Raw genomic sequence first — 25,843 nt, forward strand, 5'->3', positions numbered from 1 at the left:
GGAGGAGAAAGCAGTGATGAAAATGAGGAAAATCTAGCAGAAAGAGTCTCTATTGATAGGTTAATTAAGTCTTAGTATTCTAACCTAACCACTCTATAATCCGGCAAACTCACTACACGTCCCAGTGATGCTGGATTAATGATGGCCGACCTGTACTGTAATTGTTATACTGTAAATAAAATAGCACCAGTCTAGGAAAATTATTCATGGCTTGTTGGCACTGGATTTTTTACATTGACAATTTTATTCTCAAAACAGGTTCAGTATGTTACGTATAGTACTGTGATAACACTTTGTGTTGTCCCTTGTATACATAGTTTTCCATTCAGTTATTATCCTATGAAATGTGTTGTGTAGCCACTAAGATGACTTATTCATTTCAGTTTTTTGCAATTTTATGATACTAATAGTGTAATTCAACCACAAAGCAAACAAGTGGATTTAACTCAAGATAATCCAATCGAGTCAAATAATGCAATTTATTTCCATGTTTCAATGCATATTACACCTTGAAACAATTGTAATATCATGGGATTTTATTATAATTGTATGTTTTACAGTAGTCTTGAAGGCAAACAGGTGTTAAGGACACACACAATGCTTATATAACCTATAATTTTCCCCTCGAATCTATATAAATAATTAACCTAGGATAACCCAATATAGTCATTGTGACTTATTTCCACGTTTCGAAAACAACTGTAATATTATAAGTATGCCTTCTACATGGTGTTAGAAGAACATAGTAGTAAAAAATTGAATAAAAACAATTGTTTAACCCATATATACAGTAAATTCCAAGTGGAACAATGTCAGACTAAGTATTTCCCCATGTTTGAAGTGCTAAAACATCATTAAACACATCTAATATCGTAATTTGGCATCAATAAATTGTAAAAAATAAATGTCATTGGCACATTTACGCCGCTGTTGCCAATGAGTGAAATTTTTTTTGTCAATTGCGTCTTATCATAAAATTGTAAGTTTTTATCAGATTCCAGTCATTTTAGTCTTAGTCGATTCATAAAAATGTATTCTTTCATTATGTTATAAAAAATATTTTCTTTTTTTCAAAATCTTCCCACAGACAAGAATGTGTTTTTCTGGATATGCCACAGTTTATGGGTTACTGTGCTCCCCAGTTCTGAAGATTTAAAAATATTATTTGTTCTTATCAAAAAACCTCCATGATTTTAGAAGTGTAATAAGACAAGAATGAAAGAAATCTAATTATTACTTAAAAACAGAGTAGGGGAGTTAGTAGATGGGGAGAGGGAGGTATTAGGTAGATGGCGAGAATATTTTGAGGAACTTTTAAATGTTGAGGAAGAAAGGGAGGCGGTAATTTCATGCACTGGCCAGGGAGGTATACCATCTTTTAGGAGTGAAGAAGAGCAGAATGTAAGTGTGGTGGAGGTACATGAGGCATTATGTAGAATGAAAGGGGGTAAAGCAGCTGGAACTGATGGGATCATGACAGAAATGTTAAAAGCAGGGGGGGGATATAGTGTTGGAGTGGTTGGTACTTTTGTTTAATAAATGTATGAAAGAGGGGAAGGTACCTAGGGATTGGCGGAGAGCATGTATAGTCCCTTTATATAAAGGGAAGGGGGACAAAAGAGATTGTAAAAATTATAGAGGAATAAGTTTACTGAGTATACCAGGAAAAGTATACGGTAGGGTTATAATTGAAAGAATTAGAGGTAAGACAGAATGTAGGATTGCGGATGAGCAAGGAGGCTTCAGAGTGGGTAGGGGATGTGTAGGTCAAGTGTTTACATTGAAGCATATATGTGAACAGTATGTAGATAAAGGTAGGGAAGTTTTTATTGCATTTATGGATTTAGAAAAGGCATATGATAGAGTGGATAGAGGAGCAATGTGGCAGATGTTGCAAGTATATGGAATAGGTGGTAAGTTACTAAATGCTGTAAAGAGCTTTTATGAGGATAGTGAGGCTCAGGTTAGGGTGTGTAGAAGAGAGGGAGACTACTTCCCGGTAAAAGTAGGTCTTAGACAGGGATGTGTAATGTCACCATGGTTGTTTAATATATTTATAGATGGGGTTGTAAAAGAAGTAAATGCTAGGGTGTTCGGGAGAGGGGTGAGATTAAATTATGGGGAATCAAATTCAAAATGGGAATTGACACAGTTACTTTTTGCTGATGATACTGTGCTTATGGGAGATTCTAAAGAAAAATTGCGAAGGTTAGTGGATGAGTTTGGGAATGTGTGTAAAGGTAGAAAGTTGAAAGTGAACATAGAAAAGAGTAAGGTGATGAGGGTATCAAATGATTTAGATAAAGAAAAATTGGATATCAAATTGGGGAGGAGGAGTATGGAAGAAGTGAATGTTTTCAGATACTTGAGAGTTGACGTGTCAGCGGATGGATTTATGAAGGATGAAGTTAATCATAGAATTGATGAGGGAAAAAAGGTGAGTGGTGCGTTGAGGTATATGTGGAGTCAAAAAACGTTATCTATGGAGGCAAAGAAGGGAATGTATGAAAGTATAGTAGTACCAACACTCTTATATGGATGTGAAGCTTGGGTGGTAAATGCAGCAGCGAGGAGATGGTTGGAGGCAGTGGAGATGTCCTGTCTAAGGGCAATGTGTGGTGTAAATACTATGCAGAAAATTCGGAATGTGGAAATTAGGAGAAGGTGTGAAGTTAATAAAAGCATTAGTCAGAGGGCAGAAGAGGGGTTGTTGAGGTGGTTTGGTCATTTAGAGAGAATGGATCAAAGTAGAATGACATGGAAAGCATATAAATCTATAGGGGAAGGAAAGAGGGGTAGGGGTCGTCCTCGAAAGGATTGGAAAGAGGGGGTAAAGGAGGTTTTGTGGGCGAGGGGCTTGGACTTCCAGCAAGCGTGCATGAGCGTGTTAGATAGGAGTGAATGGAGACGAATGATACTTGGGACCTGACGATCTGTTGGAGTGTGAGCAGGGTAATATTTAGTGAAGGGATTCAGGGAAACAGGTTATTTTCATATAGTTGGATTTGAGTCCTGGAAATGGGAAGTACAATGCCTGCACTTTAAAGGAGGGGTTTGGGATATTGGCAGTTTGGAGGGATATGTTGTGTATCTTTATATGTGTATGCTTCTAGACTGTTGTATTCTGAGCACCTCTGCAAAAACAGTGATAATGTGCAAGTGTGGTGAAAGTGTTGAATGATGATGAAAGTATTTTCTTTTTGGGGATTTTCTTTCTTTTTTGGGTCACCCTGCCTCGGTGGGAGACGGCCGACTTGTTGAAAAAAAAAAAAAAAAAAAAAAAAAAGGTTTATTCACAAGATGCCAGAAATTTGTGCCTAATAAAGTCAACTGTTGGTTGGATTCTGAAGAGAGCTGATGACACTGGAGATTATGGAGTGCTGTGTTGAGGAAGATGTGGAAGAAAATGCAAGACAACACCTCACGATAACTGGGATATCATAAGAAATAGCGTGAAGGATCCCAAGAAAACCAGCAAAGATCTACAGAAAGATTTGGCTTCAGCTGGCTTGAATGATTCTTCAACTGTTCGATGAAGGCTCCTTGAAGTTGGCAAAACTGCCAGAAAGCCAATAAAAAAACAATTATTGACTGCTGCTATGAAGAAAAAATGGCTGCGGTGGGCACTCGATCATAAAGGATGGATGACAGACAAATGGAGAAAAGTTATATTTTCAGATGTGGTGCATTTTGAAGTATGTACATTGGTACAGATCAGTGGTAGTGAGATGGAGCAAAGGCAAACCTCTTCAGAATGGACACATTTAACAAGCACTAAAACACCCACCTAAGATGTTTTGGGGTAGTTTTATTGGACAGCTTATTGTTGAGGGAACAATGAACAGTGAAAAATACGAAGTAATCCTGGCAACTCATTTGCTTCTCATTGTGGATAGAGACTTTCTTTATAGAGAAGGCATTTTCCAGCAGGATCTAGCTCCATGCCATACTTTCAGAAAAATGCTGACATTCTTCGAAGAGAGTGGGTTGAGCGTTCTAAATTGGCCTGGAAATTCTCCTGACCTCAACCCAATTGAGAATCTATGGGCAGTAACATAACACAGGATTGGAAAACAGGACTGTTCAGCTGTGGGGAAGCTAATTGCTGCTGTTATTGGGACGTGGTACCACAACAAAGAACTTGCAAAAATTATTTTTTTTTCTTTTTTATTAACACACTGGCCGATTCCCACCAAGGCAGGGTGGCCCGAAAAAGAAAAACTTTCACCATCATTCACTCCATCACTGTCTTGCCAGAAGGGTGCTTTACACTACAGTTTTTAAACTGCAACATTAACACCCCTCTTTCAGAGTGCAGGCACTGTACTTCCCATCTCCAGGACTCAAGTCCGGCCTGCCGGTTTCCCTGAATCCCTTCATAAATGTTACGTTGCTCACACTCCAACAGCATGTCAAGTATTAAAAACCATTTGTCTCCATTCACTCCTATCAAACACGCTCACGCATGCCTGCTGGAAGTCCAAGCCCCTCGCACACAAAACCTTCTTTACCCCCTCCCTCCAACCTTTCCTAGGCCGACCCCTACCCTATGCCAAAGCATGTAACAGTGATTATAAAAGCAAAGGGTAGTCATATCACATAAGTTAGTACCTGACCAGCTTGGTTGAGGTTCGTCTGTCGATTTGCGTGCGGCCAACAGTAACAGCCTGGTTAATCAGGCTCTGATCCACTACAAGGTCTGGTCACAGACCAGACTGCGGGGGCATTGATCCCTGAAACCCTCTCCAGGTATCTCTTATTAAATCAATTATCTGTCATCATTATTGTGTATTTTTCAAATAACATTAATTTTCCAAATAAATGTCTCACTTCATCACTGTCCCAATTAATATGCACACTACTATATGTAGCTTTGACAGTGACTTGTGACCATTTTGTGACAACATAAGTGCTTGCCATGTGGAGGAAGTTGTGTTGTAACTGGCATTTATTGACCCCCAAAATGCCCTGCATACAACATGATTTTTTTATACTGTCTACACCTATGGCACAGACCTGTTTTCTCTGATGTAGTCCAAACCAAGCTATTTGGGACCATTTTGGAGGCATTAAAATCAAGGTATAAATTTACATAATTGTTAGTCGAATGGTTAGCACAAATTTACGTCATCAGCAGCTTAAGACTTAAAATACAGGAAACTCTATGCTGAATGCAAGTAGAAGCCTATAAGATTTACCTGTCTTGTATTCATAAGACAAAGAGAAGACTAACAATTATGCCAGAGTACAAAACATTTAAGACTTGTTTCATATTATGAAAGGACAGTGCATGCATGCATGCAAACATGCACATGCATGCATACTTGCATATGCATGCACACTTGCATACGCATACACACATGCACATGCATGTACAATTGCACATGCACACACATATGCACACATTCACTCCCTGTCTGTCTCTCTCACTCAGCTGATTGTGATGGCAGGAGTTGAATATCAGCTCCTGGCCTCACCTCTTTGCTGGCTGCTACTGGTTTGACTTTCCTAGCTGTGTGAGCCCTCTCATGTCTATTCTTAAAGTTGTGTATGGATTCTGCCTCTACCATTTCTTCACTGTCTGGGTTATTCCATGTCTTGACCACTCTTAAGACCAAAGAAGTACTATTTCCTAACATCTGTCTGGCTTGTCTGTGTTTTTAGCTTTCAGCGGGTAACTCATGTACCTGAGACTTGCTTCTCAAACAGACTTCTTGTCTGTCCTATCAATTCCTCTCATTATTTTGTACATATATTGTAATCATGTTAGCTCTGGTCCTTCCGCCCTCTAGTGTTGTCAGGTTTAGCCATTCTAGCCGCTCCTGTAGTTCATTTCCCTCAGCTCTTGGACTAGCTGCATTGCAAACGTTTGCACTTTTTCCAACTTCTTTACCTGCTTTACCTGGTGGGGATTCCATGTTAATTGTAAAAGTTACAATTTGAAAGTTATTGAAAATTTTAAGTTTCTGAGGGTGACCAGCCTACCAAGAGTTTAAGAACAAGTCTGTAGAGTGCCTGCACTCTGAAGGAGAGTTGAGGATGTTGCAGTTTGGAGGGGCATCTGAATTACGATGTTACTCCACTTCTGGCAAAACGGTGATTGAACGAATGATGGGGAATGTCTTTTATCTTTTTTTTTTTTGGGGGGGGGGGGTCACCCTACCTCAGTGGAAGATGACTGGTGTATTAAAAAGTATAATGCCTGTAATTACATACAAATACTGTAGTATGGTACAGTATTTATAGTTTGCTCTCATTTATAATATTGCATATAGCTTGGCTACACTGTTTACCATATTACTTTCCTAATAAAATTTGGTAAATATTTAACAGTTTTAAATAATTGGTGCCTAGGGTATATCTCTCTTGTGTTCTTTAAAAATTACAGTAATTAGTCTTTGTACAGTATCTGTGGATATTTATTTGTTTTTAACATTTTTACTGAATATGATGGGTTTGTGACTGTCATTTAACCACTGTTGCCATACTCAAGAGACTGTGCTCTCCCGTCTCCTTTTGGCCATACTCGTCTTGCCCATGGGTATCTCATGGAGTGATACCCTATTCCTCTCTGTGAGGTTTGTCGGGTCCCTGTTTCGATTCGTCACTTTCTTGTGGATTGTCCGGTTTACTAGCAAGCTCACAGACTTTACCTCCACCGTCGCTGCCACTCTGCCACTCTTTATCTTCCTCCTTGCTGACGGCCCTGACTTTGATTTACGCTCACATTTTGACTTCTTGTCAGCAACTTCTTTATTACATGAACTTTGATGTACAGTATAGCCTTTAGCATCCCTTCCAGCTCTTTTTTTCCCTCACCTCTGATCCCCTTTCCAACTAGCTGTTTATAGACCCGGCACTATTTTCTGCCCCACAACGCTGCATGACTTTTGTTGGTTTAACACTTTATTTGATTATAATAATGAATATGATTCATTAATCCAAAAAAAAATTAATGTCATTGACGTTAATTTTTTTTTTTTTAACAAGTTGGCCGTCTCCCACCTAGGCAGGGTGACCCAAAAAGAAAATACTTTCATCGTCATTCAACACTTTCACCTCACTCATACATAATCACTGTTTTCGCAGAAGTGCGCAGAACACAACAGTTTAGAAGCATATATATATAAAGATACACAATATATCCCTCCAAACTGCCAATATCCCAAACCCCTCCTTTAAAGTGCAGGCATTGTACTTCCTGTTTCCAGTACTCAAGTTCGGCTATATAAAAATAACCAGTTTCCTTGAATCCCCTCACTAAATATTACCCTGCTCACACTCCAACAGCTCGTCAGGTCCCAAATACCATTCGTCTCCATTTACTCCTATCTAACATGCTCATGCACGCTTGCTGGAAGTCCAAGCCCTTCGCCCACAAAACCTTTTTTACCCCCCTCCCTCCAACCTTTTCAAGGACAACCCCTACCCCGCCTTCCTTTCCCTACAGATTTATACACTCCATGTCATTCTACTTTGATCCATTCTCTCTAAATGACCAAACCACTTCAACAACCTCTCTTCAGCCCTCTGACTAATACTACTTTTATTAACTCCACACCTTCTCCTAATTTCCACACTCCGAATTCTCTGCATAATATTTACACCACACATTGCCCTTAGACAGGACATCTTCACTGCCTCCTTGCTGCAGCATTTACAACCCAAGCCTCACACCCATATAAGTGTTGGTACCACTACTTTCATACATTCCCTTCTTTGCCTCCATGGATAAAGTTTTTTGTCTCCACATATACCTCAATGCACCACTCACCTTTTTTCTTTCATCAATTCTATGGTTAACCTCATCCTTCATACATCCATCCACTGACACGTCAACTCCCAAATATCTGAAAACATTCACTTCTTCCATACTCCTCCTCTCCAATTTGATATCCAATTTTTCTTTATCTAAATCATTTGATACCCTCATCACCTTACTCTTTTTCTATGTTCACTTTCAACTTTTTACCATTACACACTCTCCCAAACTCGTCCACTAATCTTTGCAACTTTTCTTTAGAATCTCCCATCAGCACAGTATCATCAGCAAAAAGTAACTGTGTCAATTCCCATTTTGTATTTGATTCCTCATAATTTAACCCCACCCCTCTCCCCAACACCCTAGCATTTACTTCTTTTACAACCCCATCTATAAATATATTAAACAACCATGGTGACATTACACATCCCTGTCTAAGACCCACCTTTACCGGAAAGGAGTCTTCCTCCCTTCTACACACCCTAACCTGAGCCTCACTATCCTCATAAAAACTCTTTACAGCATTTAGTAACTTACTACCTATTCCATATACTTGCAACATCTGCCACATTGCTACCCTGTCCACTCTATCATATGCCCTTTCTAAATCCATAAATGCAATGAAAACTTCCCTACCTTTATCTAAATACTGTTCACATATATGCTTCAATGTAAAACATTAATTATGAACAATTAATAAAATATTTTAACTCTTTACTGGTGAAGAATTTTAATTTAGCACAGTATATTTTCCACATAATTATAATAGCATTGCTTAAGTATGCACTCTCATATTATTTTCTGTATTCATTTGTCACATTAACAGTTTTACTAATAAGGTCCTCCTAACTTTGTGATACATTCCTGTCCCTGTGGTGCATAACACAAACCAGTGCATGTAAAACACACACATTCATTTTAAGATTGTAAATTCCACGTTTCTAAAATGTTTACTCCCCCCTCCAAAACAATAGCTTACCAAATGCACCAAATGATCATATGCATAAAAGAAGTTAATTTAGTCTAAACAACTGAGAAAATATGAAATTCAAATATTAGTCACAATCCTTCCCTTTAATTTTTTTTCTTTTTTACCTTCCCTTCCTCTATCACCAACAACAGCCTGTTTTTGATTGAAGTAGACACATTATGAACCTGTAAATACATGTCTTCCTACCCCACTTTCCTTCCTCACTCCACCCATAGTCCCCACTGTGTTGGCACAACCCATCTTTATGCCAGGTGTCCATTTTCTTATAATTTGGCACAAGACACTTAAATTGAAAACCAATCATAGGTTTTTGTTCAGAATATGCTCACTGGATTTCCAACTCCCAAATCTGTTTACTGTCAGTCCTTTCTTATGAATATCAGTATAAGCAAGTTAAAACATCAAGTGGTGCTGAGCTTGGGTGATGAAATAAGAGTGTATACCACATATAGCAAATTACTAGTAGAAATAGGGTAGCCGCACGTTAAGTGAATTTGAGCAAAGCAAAACCTCATAAAACAAGGGAAAATATGTAGTATTGAAGTACAAAACACTGGACTGTATGTACAAACTGATAGGTTATGCTGAAAAATGTACTACATATATATAAAAGGTGGATTGATAAGATTTGTGATAATTTTCAAAGTTCATATTGAAGCTATTAAAAACAATGATTTTCTTTAATATTCTTACTTGGTACTTGTATATACTATACATGATTATACAGGCTATGTACCAACTCTCTTCATTTTATAAAGGAACGTAAATACAGTCCGTGCCATCACAAGGGACCATGGAGACGTTGTCGACAGATATACGTTAATGGCTCGGTCAGCTACAAGGGGAGCATTTGTTTCACCTGATGCTACACTCTCACAGAGAGTACAAGGATTGCTAGAGCAGTTTTATTTTGATTATAATCTCAAGTAAGTGAAAATCAAGAATGTAAGTAATTTTGTATTTGTTCATTTCCTTCTAATATCTTTAAATTTTATTATCCTGTTCTTTAATTACAGTAGAGCGTCAATTAAGACATGATCATTTAACACTCTTTTGACATACAATGTTGAAAAATTGAGGCATATTTTCTGTGAGCACACTAATTATCATTTAGCATGGAGTAAATTGAGGGGAAAAGGTGATACACATGAAGGCTAGTGACCAATAATTTTGCTATAACTAATCATTTACATTTACTTATTTATTCACCCCTAGGTGCATTTCTACAGATATTGAATATATTAGTGATTGATAAAGTGTGAAAAGTAAAATAGTTAAATGAGAGAATGAAGGGATAATCTTGTGTCACTGCCATAATAAATGTTTATATTTGGAATTCATAGAGCCACCACAGTGTACACCGTTTATATACAGTGGACCCCCGAGTTTCATGATTAATCCGTTCCAGAGAGCCTGCCGAAGGATGAAATTGATGAATGGCGAAACCAGACACCCAAAAATATTAATATTTTTTTTTTTTTCAAATTAAATAAAGATTTACATACAGAAAACAATGAGAAATCAAGTAATTTCTTTCTTTCAACAAACTGGCCGTATCCCACCGAGGCAGGGTGGCCCAAAAAGAAAAACGAAAGTTTCTCTTTTTAAATTTAGTAATTTATACAGGAGAAGGGGTTACTAGTCCCTTGCTCCTGGCATTTTAGTCGCCTCTTACAACACGCATAGCTTACCTAGGAAGAATTCTGTTCCACTTCCCCATGGAGATAAGAGGAAATAAACAAGAACAAGAACTAGTAAGAAAGTAGAAAACCCAGAGGGGTGTGTATATATATGTTTGTACATGTATGTGTAGTGATCAAAGTGTAAGTAGAAGTAGCAAGATGTACCTGAAACCTTGCATGTTTATGAGACAGAAAAATGGACACCAGCAATCCTACCATCATGTAAAACAATTACAGGCTTTCGTTTTATGCTCACTTGGCAGGACGGTAGTACCTCCCTGGGCGGTTGCTGTCTACCAACCTACTACTTAGCAGTATACACAGTGGAACCTCAAAAATTGAACGTATCACATATCGAACGTTTCGAAAATAGGACCATTTTTTCGGACAAATTGTGTCCCTATTATCGAACGCGCCCCTATTTTCGGACCGCCGGGTACGGGACCTGTCTACTGGCCCACTCTGTCCGCATCCCCGCGCAGGCGCCGTGAGCAGTCTAGCTTTGTTTATGCTCGAGTGAACACTAACCTGCGCTCTCATTCACGCATTTTACAATTATTTTGTTGTGTTTAGTGCTTGTGGGACTGTGAAATAAGCTGCCATGGGCCCAAAGAAACTTGCTAGTGGTACCCCTGTGGTAAAGAAAATGAGAAACACCATAGATGTGAAGAAGGAAATAATACAGAAGTATGAGAGTGGTGTGAGACTTGTTGAGCTTGCCAGGATGTATGGGAAAAACAAGTTGACCATCGGTTCTATCCTGTCAAAGAAAGAACAAATCAAGGAAGCTGATGTTGCGAAAGGTGTTAATATAGGGAGTGGATGAGGTGCCTTCTTCAAAGATTAAGGAGATTTGTGCCAAGTGGAATGATGTCCAAATGTTTGTGCAGAAGTACCACCCTGAGCAAGCTGAAACAAGCCATCTTTGCAACAAGTTCAGTGACAGAACCATGTCCCATTTTAGGGAAATGTTAAGGAGGCACCAGAAACAGAGGACTGTGGACAGTTATTTTGTGAGACAGGGGTCCAGTGACTCTCAAGCTGGTCCTAGTGGCATTAAAAGACAGAGAAGGGAAGTAACCCCAGAGAGGGCTTTACCTGAAGTCCTCAATGGAGGGGGATTATCCTTCCAAACACTAACCCCAACTCCCTCTCTCCTCCTCCATATCTTCCAGATGCCATCACCAATCTTCAATAAAGGTAAGTAAAAATGTTATTTTATATGTAGTACTATACATAATTAAAAACTATAGTATTTGTTGTATGTAAAACTGTAATTAATCTCTATAAAATGTATTTTTTGTGTGACTATTTTTGGGTTTCTGGAACGGATTAATTGTATTTCCATTATTTCTTATGGGAAATATTGCTTCGAATTTCAGACTTCGAATTTAGAACTAGCTCCTGGAACGGATTAAGTTTGATTTTTGAGGTTCCACTGTACATATATAAAATAATAATAACATTATACTTACCTTTACTGAAGACTTCTGGGTGGATGGAAGATGGGAGGAGGGGAGAAGATGAAGGTGCACTATTGTTTGGAAGGGGAATCCCCTTCCTTAAAGACTTTGTTACCAAGTCCTTATCTGGGGTTACCATACCACACTATGTATGCCACTATGCTTTTTAAATCTCTCAAACCAGCCTTTGCTGGCCTTAAAATCACAAACATCACTCGTTGCAGGTTGTCATGCAACTGCCTTGCCTTTTCACATGTTATCAAGCAACTGCCTTGCCTTTTCACATGTTATCAACTGCATAATAATATCTCCTGCTAACTGTTTTAGGGTAATCCACACCAACAATAACCTCTCCACTTCTTCGAGGGTTTGCGATCTCTTTTTTGTCAGCACATCTACCCTTTTTCGCAGCAACAGCACACTTTATTTCCTTTCCCTTCTCCACGATCGAAGTGATGGTTGAATGGGGTTTGCCATACATCCTGGCAAGCTTTGTAACACGCACTCCACTCTCATATTTTTCAACGATTTCTTTCTTGAATTTGATCGTGTTCCTCACTTTCTTTATCAAAGGGCTGGCACTAGCTTTCTTCGGGCCCATGGTGACTTATTAAGCAGTTGCAAGCACAAAAAACAGTGGATTATTATGAAATGTATTGTATGAACCCGTGGGGTGATGGTCACTTGCTGGTAAACAGTGGCACACTTGAGTGTGAATGGTGCGGGAGACTGGCTTTGTGTGCACACTGACGGTGGATGCATACTGAACAGTTGCCGAATCACGAAGCCAATCATGAACTGTGGGGCTATATTTTGGCAAAAAAAGTTGCCAAAAGTTGGATTTCACAAAAGTTGTGGCCCCCGAACGGCGGGGATTCACTGTATAAATTGTTTATCACCACAGGAATCACAGGTCTAATTAGTAGATGTGACTAAATCAGCTATTTCCTGCATACCAGTCAAGTCATGCAGTGTTTTCATATCATCTGTATCATCAGAGCTAAAATGTGATGATACTGGTGTAATGTTTGTATACTGGGTTGACAGGTTCTGCACCTGCTCATGAGAGACTACCACCACTATTTATATATACGTACCTGGAAATAAGTCACTCTGTCTGACTTTTTTGGGTTATCCTAGGTTCTTTACACATATGCTGCTATGTATGATAATCTGTGTAACTGTATTTGTGTTAACCTGAATAAACTTACTTATATTCACATATTTCAGAGTTAAAGAATGAGAGGATCCTGGATATATGTAATGTGTATACAGTACCTATCTCATATACAATTTGTGTTAACCTAGTTGTTAAATTTGTATTTTGTGATAAATTAACAGGGACATAAGCGAAGGATGTCAGCCATATTTACATCTGCTCGTTCAACCCTCTGCTCCTTACTCTTATTTTTAATATTGACACTGCAATATGTATTAAATAGTTTATACTCCCAAAAGCATTCCAATAGTCAATTTAAGAGCAGTGAGATGAACATACATTCCTTGTTGAAAATGGTATAAAATACCAACAAGTTGTTTTACATACCCTTCCAAGTTTGCCCACCAATCTTTGCAACTTCTCTTCAGACTGAAATATCTCAAAAGCAGTGTCAGAAAGAAGCAGAGGTATATACTGAGAAAGAGCATGATCAGCAGGATTCGAACCCACATTTGAAAGGTGTCATGATGCCTTAGATCAATCAGCCACAGATGCCTCAAAATGCTAGGTAGCCTGGTTACAAACCATGTTTCTTCCTAGCACTGGGCACACCAGTGGGCCTCGGGCATGGTTTCTAGCTATTTCATTTTCTTCTTGTATACATATTTTGATAATAACAAGTGACACTATATCAATGAACCACACAAAAACAAGTGGAGGTGCATATATGCAGAGAAAGATCGCGGTCAGCGGGATTTGAATCCACGTTTAGAAGGTGGCATAGTTCCCTACGTGATATCTTATACCACTCAGCTACAGATGTCTCAAAACGCTGATGAATAAGGAAGCCATGAATTACAGTGTTAGGGGATTGCTGTAAAGCATTTACAAAACTACCATGCAAAATGAAATGAAAGATAATGCAGTATGAAAGGCTACATTATAGAATTTTATACTATGTGGAAACACTGAACAATTTCAGCAAAATTGGTCTGTAATTTCTTTACCTATTACTGATGTTATAATTTGATTATAAAAATATTCAGTAACAATGCAGAATTTAAATGAGTGAAATAAACTGAAAGGAGATGAATAGAGTGAAGTACTGCATAAGTGAGAAAATGAGAAATTAAGAAATTGGTTATAAATTAGTTGAAAAGTGTGAAAGAGAAAACTGTTGAATGATGATTAAGGAAGATTGGGCTTGGGTTTTACAGTGCTTAACCCTTTGACTGTTTCGGTCATATATATACGTCTTACGAGCCACTGTGTTTGACGTACATACATATACTCATAAATTCTAGCAGCTTCAAATCAAGCAGGAGAAAGCCGGTAGGCCCACATGTGAGAGAATGGGTCTGTGTGGTCAGTGTGCACCATATAAAAAAAATCCTGCCGCAAGCAGTGCATAATGAGAAAAAAAGAAACTGACCGTTTTTTTTAATTAAAATGCTGAATTTGTGGTCTATTTTCATGTAGTATTTATGGTTGTATTCTCGTTTTCTTGGTCTCATTTGATAGAATGGAAAACATATTATAGAAATAGAGGTGATTTTGATTGGTTTTACTATGAAAAGAACCTTGAAATGGTGCTCAAAATAGGGGAAATGTTTGATTTTTGCCGATGTTCAAAAGTAAACAAATGATGTCATTTTCCAATAAATGTCCAAGTAGCCATTCTAATATGCAGTCATGAATGGGTTGACATTATTTATACAATTATTACAATATTGCAGTAGTCTGCATAACAGTAAATCTTCTATTTTTTGTTTGAATAAAAATTCAAATTAAAAAGCAAGAGTAATATCAGAGTGGCCTGGAGACGTGACTGATGAACAAAGAAAATGTTATTTTAGAGCCAGGAACGTCTGCTTTGTTCATTCTGGATCCTATTTTGAAATTGTCATATTTTTTAATTTTCATGAAATTGGCCAAATTGCAAATTTCTGACCATGTTATTGGGTAGTTGAAATCAGTAAATGGGCAGTTTCTTGTACTTAATCGATAGAAAAAATGGAGTTCTAAAGAAATAGCTATGAGTTTGGTCGACTGGAATAATGGAATTAACAGAAAATAGGGCTCAAAGTGAGTGAAATTGCCAATTTGTAAATATATCGCCGAGGTCGCTAACTTCGCGAGAGCATAATTCTGTCAGTTTTCCATCAAATTTCGTTCTTTTGGTGTCATTACAATCGGGAAAAGATTCTCTATCATTTCATAAGAGTTTTTTTTTTTTTTTGAAATTTTGCAACACCTCAGGATTTGGGGTTGCGACAGTCAAGGGGTTAATGTTTTGCTTATCAAAGGCAATAGGTTAGTAATTTCTAATATATATATATTTTTTTTTACACAGGAAAGAAGCTCTGAAGGTGTGGGTAATTAAAAAAGTGCTTTATATACTGTACCTCTTGGGTCGTGCTCCAAGCATGTCTAAAATTTCTGAAGCCATGTCAGAGCAAACCTATTAAGAGCAAAGACAGACATAATGGTGATGGATAGGTGAGGCTTGATATGAGAGAGATGCTTATATTTTGAGAACTCAAGTTCACTGTGTTCTTCTACAGGTAGCCAGTTGTAATTCTTCTTTAGTAAAAGTTTTAAAGAGGCTTCCAATTTTTATACTTAATTTTGTGAAACTATAGTAAAATTGTAGTCTGGGAATACTTGATGCTCTTTTATAAAGAAAGAGAAACAGAAATTTTTTAACATTATGTTCGCTACAGGTTGGCCATCACTAATGCGGCAAATAGTAATCCGGCACTAATTTCGGCTAGCATAATTTCAAATTTCCGGGGTCGCCACCTGCTGCTACTGTTTGGTGGCACTACTTGCTGCATAAGTCATTCCAGTTTGGTTTTCTCCATTTATTGTTATAACCTGCTCACTTTTAGCCGTAGCCATGGTTCCAATGAATAAAAGAAATGTTTCTTGTTGTGTAAAACACATACACCATACATTGTTCATAAAAGATACGGTGGCTTTGAAGCCACTGTTGGTCGCCATGAGCTCAGCTCACTCATTAGCTATGACCAGTAAATTTGGGCCTATATGTGAGAGAATAGGTCTGTGTAGTAAGTGTGCACTATATAAAAAAATCGTGCAGCATGCAGTGCATAATGAGAATAAACTGCGACTCTGTTTATTTTGTAAGACAGCAACTTTGCAGTGTATTTTCGTATGGATTTTATGGTTGTATTCTCATTTTTTGGTCTCATTTGATACAATGGAAGGTATATTACAGAAATAGATATGATTTTGATTGGTTTCACGATGGAAAGTACCTTGAAATTGAGCTCAAAGCAGCGGAAATGTTCGATTTTTGCTGATATTCAAGACCGTGTCCATCTGGCCGGTCTAATACACTGTCACGAATGGGTTGACATTATTTATACAGTTATTACAGTAATGCAGTAGTCTGCATAGCAGTGAATCTTCTATTTTTTGTTTGAATAAAAATTCAAAATTGAAAGCAAGTGTAATATAAGAGGAGTCTGGAGACATGACTAATGAACAGAGAAAATGTTATTTTAGTGCCAGGAATGTCTGCATTGTTTATTCTGGACCCTGTTTTGAAATTAGCATCTCTTGAAATTTGTGTGAAATTGGCCAAATTACTGATTTCTGGCCACTTTATTGAGTAGTTGAAATAGTTAAATGGGTGGTGTCTTGTACTCAATTGATAGAACAAATGGAGTTCTAGTGAAATAGCTATGAGTTTGGCAGACTGAAACAATGGAATGGGCCAAAAATAGGGCATAAAGTGGGTGAAATCGCCAATGCGTAAATATCGCCATTGGGTTAAGTGTATTCTAACCTGACCACTCTGTAATCCAGCAAAATCACTAATCTGGCACCCTACAGGTCCCGATGATGCCAGATTAGTGATGGTCAACCTGTACTAGGCTTATAGATATTTGTATGCTATTGTGAATCAGAACAGAACAGTGAGAATACTACTGGTCCTGTACTTCAAGTGGAAAGCATCCATTCACTGTGTAATGCATTTTCTGTGCATAACAGCAATGAGTAGCTCTGTCAGTTCATCTTAGTTTTACAACTCTGATTCTTTGATATTATTATTTTCATTTGAGCATTAGCTCATTCTAATATCTATTGCCTCTCATTTTTGGTTGAATAATTCTTTTAAAACAAATTTTTAAATTTCCTTTTGAAAAAACACCTTTGACCTTTGAGTTTTGCAGCTTCCAAGGAGAAAAAGGGAAAAGGCACTTACAGATTTGATGACATAAAATACTTGCCAATTCTTTTTAAAATACAACTGAAAGGTGTTGCCATCTCTTGGTTGATGGGCCACTTACATGTTCTACACAAGGTTAGTAAATAATCTAATAACAATATGAATTGCAGGATTTTTTTGCAACCTGTATATGAATAAGTACTTTTTCTTTCATATTCAAAGTAAATGCAGTACTGTAATTTGACAAACAAAATGCATATACCAATAGTTTATTAGAAGTCTGAAGATGGTGATTTTTAGAAAATATACTAAAGACAGTTCATGCAACCATTAAAATTGTTCATACAAATGTTAAAATTGTGTATTTTTGATAAATAATGGCATATTGGTTTAAAAGTAAAAATTTTGTTCCAAGATAAATATTTTTCTTTGTGCAGTGTACTGAGCTAGTGGATCATGTGTTTTTGTGTTTTGCTTAAGAAATACATTACTAGCTTTCATTTCAATTGTTTACTACATTGTCTTGTTTATTAATATTTATTTTAAATATTACAACTAATGCTTATTAGAAATTCAGCATTGTATAACTGCATAAACATGTCATTATTATTTTTACATTTGCAAAAATGCACCAACCTATGCCTGTTTATCTGTTCCAAGTTTCTTCCTTTCCTCTCACTGGTGGTTACCAAAGTAAGATATCCAAATAAATTGCAGTATACACAAGAAAATATGAAACAGAAAAAAAATGTTTATGTTGCATTACTGCAGATAAAGAAAGATGACAAATATGACAACAGTATATGAGGTCAACACTGATTTTTTTTTTTCCACACACCAGTCATCTCCCACCAAGGTATGGTGACCCTAGAAAAGGAAATGCATTCTCCATCATTCATTCATTTGATGACCATTTGAAAAATTTATACCTCTGGAAATTGTATATGCACTGAAGTGTGTTGTATATTTATACATATACAAGAGGTGTATGTATGTCTATATACATATATACCACATTTATTTTAATCTTTGTGTAGGAATTAAAGTACTCGTGATATTAATGTACAGGTGAATTGTGGCCTTTCAGTGACCGCACATACATTCTGTATGTGTAACAAACTTCAGTAACTCAGTGTAGGTTTCATGTAATTTATTTGTTACACTGTGATGGGTTAATTTGATTATAAGTGAATTTATTAGTGATGTAATTTTACATAGGTTAGAAAATTTCTCAGTGTTGCCAGATGTTTTTAGTATATTTTATGATACAATGGATACTGTTTATGTAAAATAAATTATATTGTTTAAATATTTGTTGTTGTACCCTACTACAGGAGGCCTACCCTATAATGGTAGGGGCCTTGCTGCTGAAAAGGCTTTCATTTCAAGGAATTGGAGCCTCCTTCGTCCTTTTGGGTGGTTTCCATTCCCGAGGTGCTGTATAACCTCAATGGATTTAATACATCCCCATGACTATTACTTACCAGGCTATTGCTGCAAGTAGTCTGTCTGCTTGCCCACATAGACATCATATTTTGGTTGGTCAGCAGTGGTGGGCATAGCTAACGGAAAAGTTAGTTTCGCTAACCACTAATCTGCTAACTAAAAAATTAGCTCTGCTAACGCTAAACTGCTAAATGGCTGAAAAAATTAGCAGAAGCTAACGCTAACCACTAACTTTTTCACAAGAATTCAGATTCGGTTTAGTTTTTGGGCTTTTTAAGGCTTTTAGAACAGACCTGGAGAGCTTCCTAATAAGATATAGAATGCCAAGGTCATATGATGGTCAAGTGCCGCTAGTGCAAAAATAGCGACTGTTTAATTTTGTGATGTAACGCGAGCAACCAACAAGGACACACTTGTTGCTGTACTGAAGCCCCATAGCACCCAAACAGATCGAGTCAGATAGCTGACTGTGTTCTTCATTAGTTCCAGTTACTCATTGTATTTGTTCATTTTATTCTGTTTCTGTTCATGTTTGCATTTATCTTAATTGTGATGCTGCCACAAGAAGATTGCCCATGTTTTCCACGGGAAGATCCAGCCTTGATTCTCTCCTCAAACTTGATGGCATGCGCTGGGTGTTTAATCTTAGCATACGACTTAAAGTTGTAGATACTCACCGCCCATCCCTTGATGATGGTCTCCTTGGGCTGGCACATGACGCACAGGAAGTACAAAATATTGGCGTTCTTCATATCCCTTGACTTGGACAAAATAATCATCCAAGTGAGGCCACAGGTTCTGCGACCCCTGGCCCTCAGCCTTAGTGACCTCTGCTTCAACCACAGCTGCTGCAGACTCCTCAACAATGCCCTCAGGCGGAACAGAAATGTCTCCTCTGTTTATAACAATAAGTGACAAAACACCCCAGTGATTGCTGACACTTGAAGACTATAACAATGTTGCTCAGATGCTGCTGCTGCACTGACAAGTCATATTTATACATAGTCACCCAAAAGTGTGCCTGACTGACTGTTGGAGAAATGCCCACAGTAGACAGGAACAAACATGTGCGCCGTTGAAAAGGCATTGCTTTCCGACTACCAACATCGTATGAATTTTTTTTTTGCGGAACTTTATTTAGCGGAAGCTAATTGGTCCACCGACGGTTTCCGAAATAAGCGGAAACACTGATCCACTAAACAAAAAGTCAGTTGTGCTAATTAGCGGAACTGTGCCCACCACTACTGGTCAGGCACCTGCAGCAATGTAGTACAGTGGACCCCCGCATAGCGAACTTAATCCGTGCAAGAGGGCTGGTCGTTATGCGAAATGTTCGCTATGCGAATTAATTTTCCCCATAAGAAATAATGGAAATAAAATTAATCCGTGCAAGACACCCAAAAGTATGAAAAAAAATTTTTTTACCACAAAAAAATGTTAATTTTAGTACACACAAACTGAAAAAGGCATGCACAATTACATGACACTTACTTTTATTGAAGATCTGGTGATGATTGATGGGATGGGAGGAGGGGAGAGAGAGTGTTAGTGTTTAGAAGGGGAATCCCCTTCCATTAGGACTTGAGGTAGCAAGTCCTTTTCTGGGGTTACTTCCCTTCTTCTTTTAATGCCACTAGGGCCAGCTTCAGAGTCACTGGACTTCTTTCGCACAAGATATCTGTCCATAGTGGCCTGTACCTCTCGTTCCTTTATGACTTTCCTAAAGTGTTTCACAACAGTGTCATTGTAATAGTCACCAGCACGGCTTGCAATAGCTGTGTGAGGGTGATTTTCATCAAAAAAGGTTTGCACTTCAAGCCATTTTGCACACATTTCCTTAATCTTTGAAGTAGGCAATTCCTTCAATTTCTCTCTCCCCTCCTCTGAACCAGTTTCCCCAGGTCTGGCCTCTTGCTCTTGAAGTTGATCTATCAGCTCATCAGTGGTTAGTTCTTCATTGTCCTCCTCCACCAACTCTTCCACATCCTCCCCACTAACCTCCAACCCCAAGGACTTCCCCAATTCCACAATTGATTCCTCAACTGGTATACTACTCCTCTCAGGGTTAGCCTCAAACCCTTCAAAATCCCTTTTGTCTACACATTCTGGCCACAGTTTCTTCCAAGCAGAGTTCAAGGTTCTCTTAGTCACTCCCTCCCAAGCCTTACCTATAAGGTTTACACAACTGAGGATATTAAAGTGATCCTTCCAAAACTCTTTTAGAGTCAATCCAGTGTCTGTGGTCACTTCAAAGCACTTTTGAAACAGAGCTTTTGTGTACAGTTTCTTGAAGTTGGAAATGACCTGCTGGTCCATGGGCTGCAGGAGAGGAGTGGTATTAGGAGGCAAAAACTTCACCTTAATGAAGCTCATGTCCCCATAAAGTCGCTCTGCCACGTCTGTAGGATGACCAGGGGCATTGTCTAACACCAGGAGGCACTTAAGGTCTAATTTCTTTTCAGTTAGGTAATCTTTCACATTGGGGGCAAATGCATGGTGTAACCAGTTATAGAAAAATTCCCTAGTGACCCATGCCTTACTGTTTGCCCTCCACAGCACACACAAATTATCCTTGAGGACATTCTTTTGCCTGAACGCTCTGGGAGTTTCAGAGTGATACACTAATAAAGGCTTAACTTTGCAATCACCAGTAGCATTGGCACACATGAGAAGAGTAAGCCTGTCTTTCATAGGCTTATGTCCTGGGAGTGCCTTTTCCTCCTGAGTAATGTAGGTCCTGCTTGGCATTTTCTTCCAGAACAGGCCTGTTTCATCACAATTAAACACTTGTTCAGGTTCCAGTCCTTCAGTTTCTATGTACTCCTTGAATTCATGCACATATTTTTCAGCCGCTTTGTGGTCCGAACTGGCAGCCTCACCATGCCGTATCACACTATGGATGCCACTACGCTTCTTAAATCTCTCAAACCAACCTTTGCTGGCCTTAAATTCACTCACATCATCACTAGTTGCAGGCATTTTTTTAATTAAATCGTCATGCAACTTCCTAGCCTTTTCACATATGATCGCTTGAGAGACGCTATCTCCTGCTAGCTGTTTTTCATTTATCCACACCAATAAGAGTCTCTCAACATCTTCCATCACTTGCGATCTTTGTTTCGAAAACACAGTTAAACCTTTGGCAACAACAGCTTCCTTGATTGCCGTTTTCTTGCCCACAATAGAAGCGATGGTTGATTTTGGTTTCTTGTACAACCTGACCAGGTCGGTGATACGTACTCCACTTTCATACTTATCAATGATTTCTTTCTTAATTTCAATGGGTATTCTTACCCTTTGAGGTGTAGGGTTGGCACTAGAAGCTTTCTTGGGGCCCATGGTCACTTATTTTCCACAAACAGCACCGAAAACACTGTAATAATACGAAATATTCCGAGTGTATGCTTGAATGTTACCGCGGAGGCTAGCTGGTAAACAATGGGACGGGCGGCACATGTGAGGCTGGCTGAGGGCCCACATTGGACGCGTCTCGAACGAAGTTCGCTGAGCGGGTTTTTGTCTACTATGCGGGGCAAAATTTTAGCGGACAAAGCGTTCGCTATGCGGAATGTTCGCTATGCAAGGCGTTCGCTATGCGGGGGTCCACTGTATTTGGACTATCTGCATACATTATCCAAGGAGAATCAGACATGTCTCTCATCTAATAATGATACTTGTCAACATCTACACATCAGGTGAGATAAACATAAAAGGACAGAGTTAAGGAATAATAAACACCGGAGCTGGATTTCCACTTGTTTATTGTCGAGTAACACTCACCATACACAGTTGCACACGTGGGTATAGTACCTCCTTCAGAAATCCAAAGAAATCACGCAGCACTAGAAAGTTGTAGCTATGAAAAAGTAAGTAGAAAAATATTTCGCTAGAGATGACAACAAAAGGTACTCTCTCTTGCAACATTATTACAAATAACATTTTGATTAAACTACAACATGATTGTTATACATTCCGAACACATAGTTTGCACAGCAAGGGGTAAATTGTTCTTTTCTACAGTGGTTATGGAAGTGCCCAACCTTACACTGCTCAATTATGTAGACAAAATTTTTCTAACCAGAAATGCTTGATAAATGGCAATTGATTGGTTTTTACTTAAATCTGGAAGCTTTATCTTAATATCCTTGATAGAAATATATTCATTACGCTACAATAGTTGCCAAAACTACACTGGCCACTGGTTATGGCTAGTGCCAGATGCACAAACTGTGTACTAGGGGAACAATGGAAAAATAGATTCTCAGTAATGAAGCTAATGTGTCATGGGCATGGTCAAAAATTTTGACACTGTTGCTGATCACTATGAAAATAGACTTTCAGCTGAATAAGTTGAACTGCAGTATACAGGAAACATATATTTTGCTGAATATTATGTGCATTGCAAGTGCACATACCCAAAATGCTGAAGATAACATGAGACTGAGTAAAATACAAATGTTATGATTTGTGACTATTTAAGGTAACTTTTTCTATGAAAAACATTTTAAGAAATAGCCTCATTAAATTTCTGCAGTAGGCAGAATTTTATCCAACATAACTGATTCAGTTTGCTTCATAGTTATGATTTCAATATGTGACCAAAGCCCATAACTTGAAGATTCTTGCCCTGCAAAGTGTACACAGCACATGCATGTAGCACAAACCCCAGGAGCTTATAATTTACTCAACCACCAATAAACATAATTGCAGCACTCTTGCTTATATCAACTATCATGATTCAAGAGCAAAATTAAATTTATTTTTTTCTTAATATTTTAATGTATCTCCCAAAATTTCCAAAAAGACTGAATTCCTACTTTTAACTGAGAAGTAAAGAGTAATTATGATACGCCAGCAGTGTAAGGTGCAGCAACACCATTAAGACCCTGCTGGTGAGAACATGCTGAGCAGCTGATCTCACAGCCCTGCCAAGATAACCAAAATAACACAGATACCAGCAACAAGACAGCATACAGGCCATCCCTGACATTTTTTTTTTTTTTGTAGCATTTTGCACACAATTATGTCCAACAATACGGACACACACTGACGTGTTGGGGTGGAGTGCACTCTAGGTCTACCTAAGGTTGACCAATTTTGACCCATTGACGCATCTATAAATAAATATCCATACAAGCCCTTGAAGTAACATATATCCATGCGGTATGTGAAATAACAATTTACATATAATGGGAATGAGAATATCACACAATATAAAATGTCAAGGGCCCCGACCCCGGGATGCTTGGTTGTCAGCTGTGTGCACCAGATGATGGGTCATCTCCATTAAGAGTTTAGGGCATGAAGGAAGAGCTCCTGAGACCCGCCACCACACTATGATCCTCATCCAACTTTCCCAGCACAGGAGAGTGGCCACCTATGCCACCTGCTGGAGAGGTCCCAAATCCTGGAGGGCCTCTCTATAAGCAGTGTGGGGTGTCCAGCCTGGGCAGGTGAGAATCCTCTAACAAGCGACCAATAGCGGGTGAGGTGAGATCGCCTTGCTGGAGTGAGTTTGGAGCTCCAACTTAAATCCCAAAGGGTAAATGAGAGCTCATGAAGCTCCTGGCTACTGCAGTAAAGCCCCTGCCAGGTGACACACCTTAAATGGCGAGCCCAAAGGGATAGGCACTGTAGACACGGGCGGGAAGGTGCCAAGGAGGTACAGGTAAGGGATCCTAGAAAGGGTGAGGATTCTACTCGATGGTGGGGTTGGCAAGGGGAGATAGTGATGCTAGGTGGGGAGGGAAGGAGGGGAGAGGATGAATTATGGTAATGCCTAGGGTGCTGACTGGAGGGTAGTGGTGCTGGCTTAGGAAGGTGGTGGTGCTGGGTGGGGAGGATGATGGTGGAAGTGCTGGCTGGGTAAGTGATGACGCTGGCTGAGAGGCATGTGCCACTAGTAAGAAGGGAGGGTGGTGCTGGGGAGGAGTCATGGTCCCCAGGAAGAGGGAGGGAAGAGGGGGCGGAGGGCCCGCGGTCACTGTTTGACCCCCAGTGAAGGATGAACACTTATAAAAACAGCAAGTGACACCACCACAGTGTACTGTAGGACCTACGTCTTGACACTAGACATTTTCAGATAGTTTTTGGTCAGTACTGTACACGAGTCACTACTAATCATACACACTATGAGAATCTCTTTTTGTGTCGCTGAGCGACGGAAAGAACGTGACATGCATTATACACGAATACCTAAAGTATAGGATAGTTGAAGGGGGAACAGTGGACATGAATGTCCCTGGCACCAGCTGCGGGAGCCCTTGTTGCACTCACGATGTCTTGGGCTCACACAACTAGTGCTTCAAGGCTGTTCCAATGCGATTTCACACCTACTTTCACTAGTTTTACTCAGTCATGGGTTTTCGTCGTTGTTGACCAAACGTCAGTGACAACGTAAGCTGGAAAACGTAAACAAACAAACCACAAGGCTGAATTCAAATATCTTGCAGTGTCCACACTGGCTCCAAATATGTGAATTTCATTTTTTCTGTATATGTTTGTGACAATCCATTGAGGGATTTCATAGTTGACATTATGCCTTATTTGAGTTTGTTGATGTTTATTCATTATACAGAATTAGAAGGCTTGTCCCAAAGTCTCAGAAATATTGGGCATGAAATTCATTAAAAAAAACACAGCCACTTCACCAAAGCTTCTTACAAGTGACTGCATTCAAGCTGTGAATTTGCCTTGTTGCAGTCATTCAGCCTCTCAATTTGTCTTGTATTATTTGGACTCAAGAAACTTGGTTAATACATACTAAAAAAAAATAATGTCAATTTAATACCAGAACAATAATCACTAGGTATTAATTAAGAAAGACAATATATGCAAAGGTTGTACAAAATTTCCTGAAAGAATTAGAAGTTTACTTTACTGAGTTTTCTGGTCTTAATAATAGCCAGGTCTTTTACTTGTCAAAAATATACTAATGATCATTGTCTCATGATCACAACAGTCACTGATGGTAAAGCTGGAAGTTCATATCAGCTAACTAAACCTGTCCAGTACTGGAATTAAAATATTTTCCCTGCATAATTGTCACTGAAAACCTACCACAACCCAAATCCATTGTTATTCTTTATATATATATATATGTATATATATATATATATATATGTATATATATATATGTATAT

The 25,843-nt window shown here is 38.6% G+C and overlaps 1 protein-coding gene across 10 annotated transcripts in view; it reads left to right on the forward strand.

Moving 5' to 3' along the window:
- The window catches only part of Adck5 (aarF domain containing kinase 5), a 72,116-nt gene extending 53,552 nt beyond the window's left edge, over positions 1 to 18,564 (forward strand). For 9 of the 10 annotated variants that reach the window (XM_053776166.2, XM_053776164.2, XM_070086695.1 and 6 more), the window contains 2 exons: positions 9,512 to 9,679; positions 15,411 to 18,564. In XM_053776166.2, coding sequence (XP_053632141.2) covers positions 9,512 to 9,679; positions 15,411 to 15,525 — 283 coding nt within the window. In that variant the 3' untranslated portion in view covers positions 15,526 to 18,564. The remainder of the gene's footprint in view (positions 1 to 9,511; positions 9,680 to 15,410) is intronic. The other variant, XM_070086696.1, reaches the window with a different exon arrangement.
- The last annotated feature ends 7,279 nt before the right edge of the window (positions 18,565 to 25,843 follow it).

The sequence above is a fragment of the Cherax quadricarinatus genome, chromosome 19, assembly GCF_038502225.1.
Source record: "Cherax quadricarinatus isolate ZL_2023a chromosome 19, ASM3850222v1, whole genome shotgun sequence".
NCBI classification, from domain to species: Eukaryota; Metazoa; Arthropoda; class Malacostraca; order Decapoda; family Parastacidae; genus Cherax; species Cherax quadricarinatus.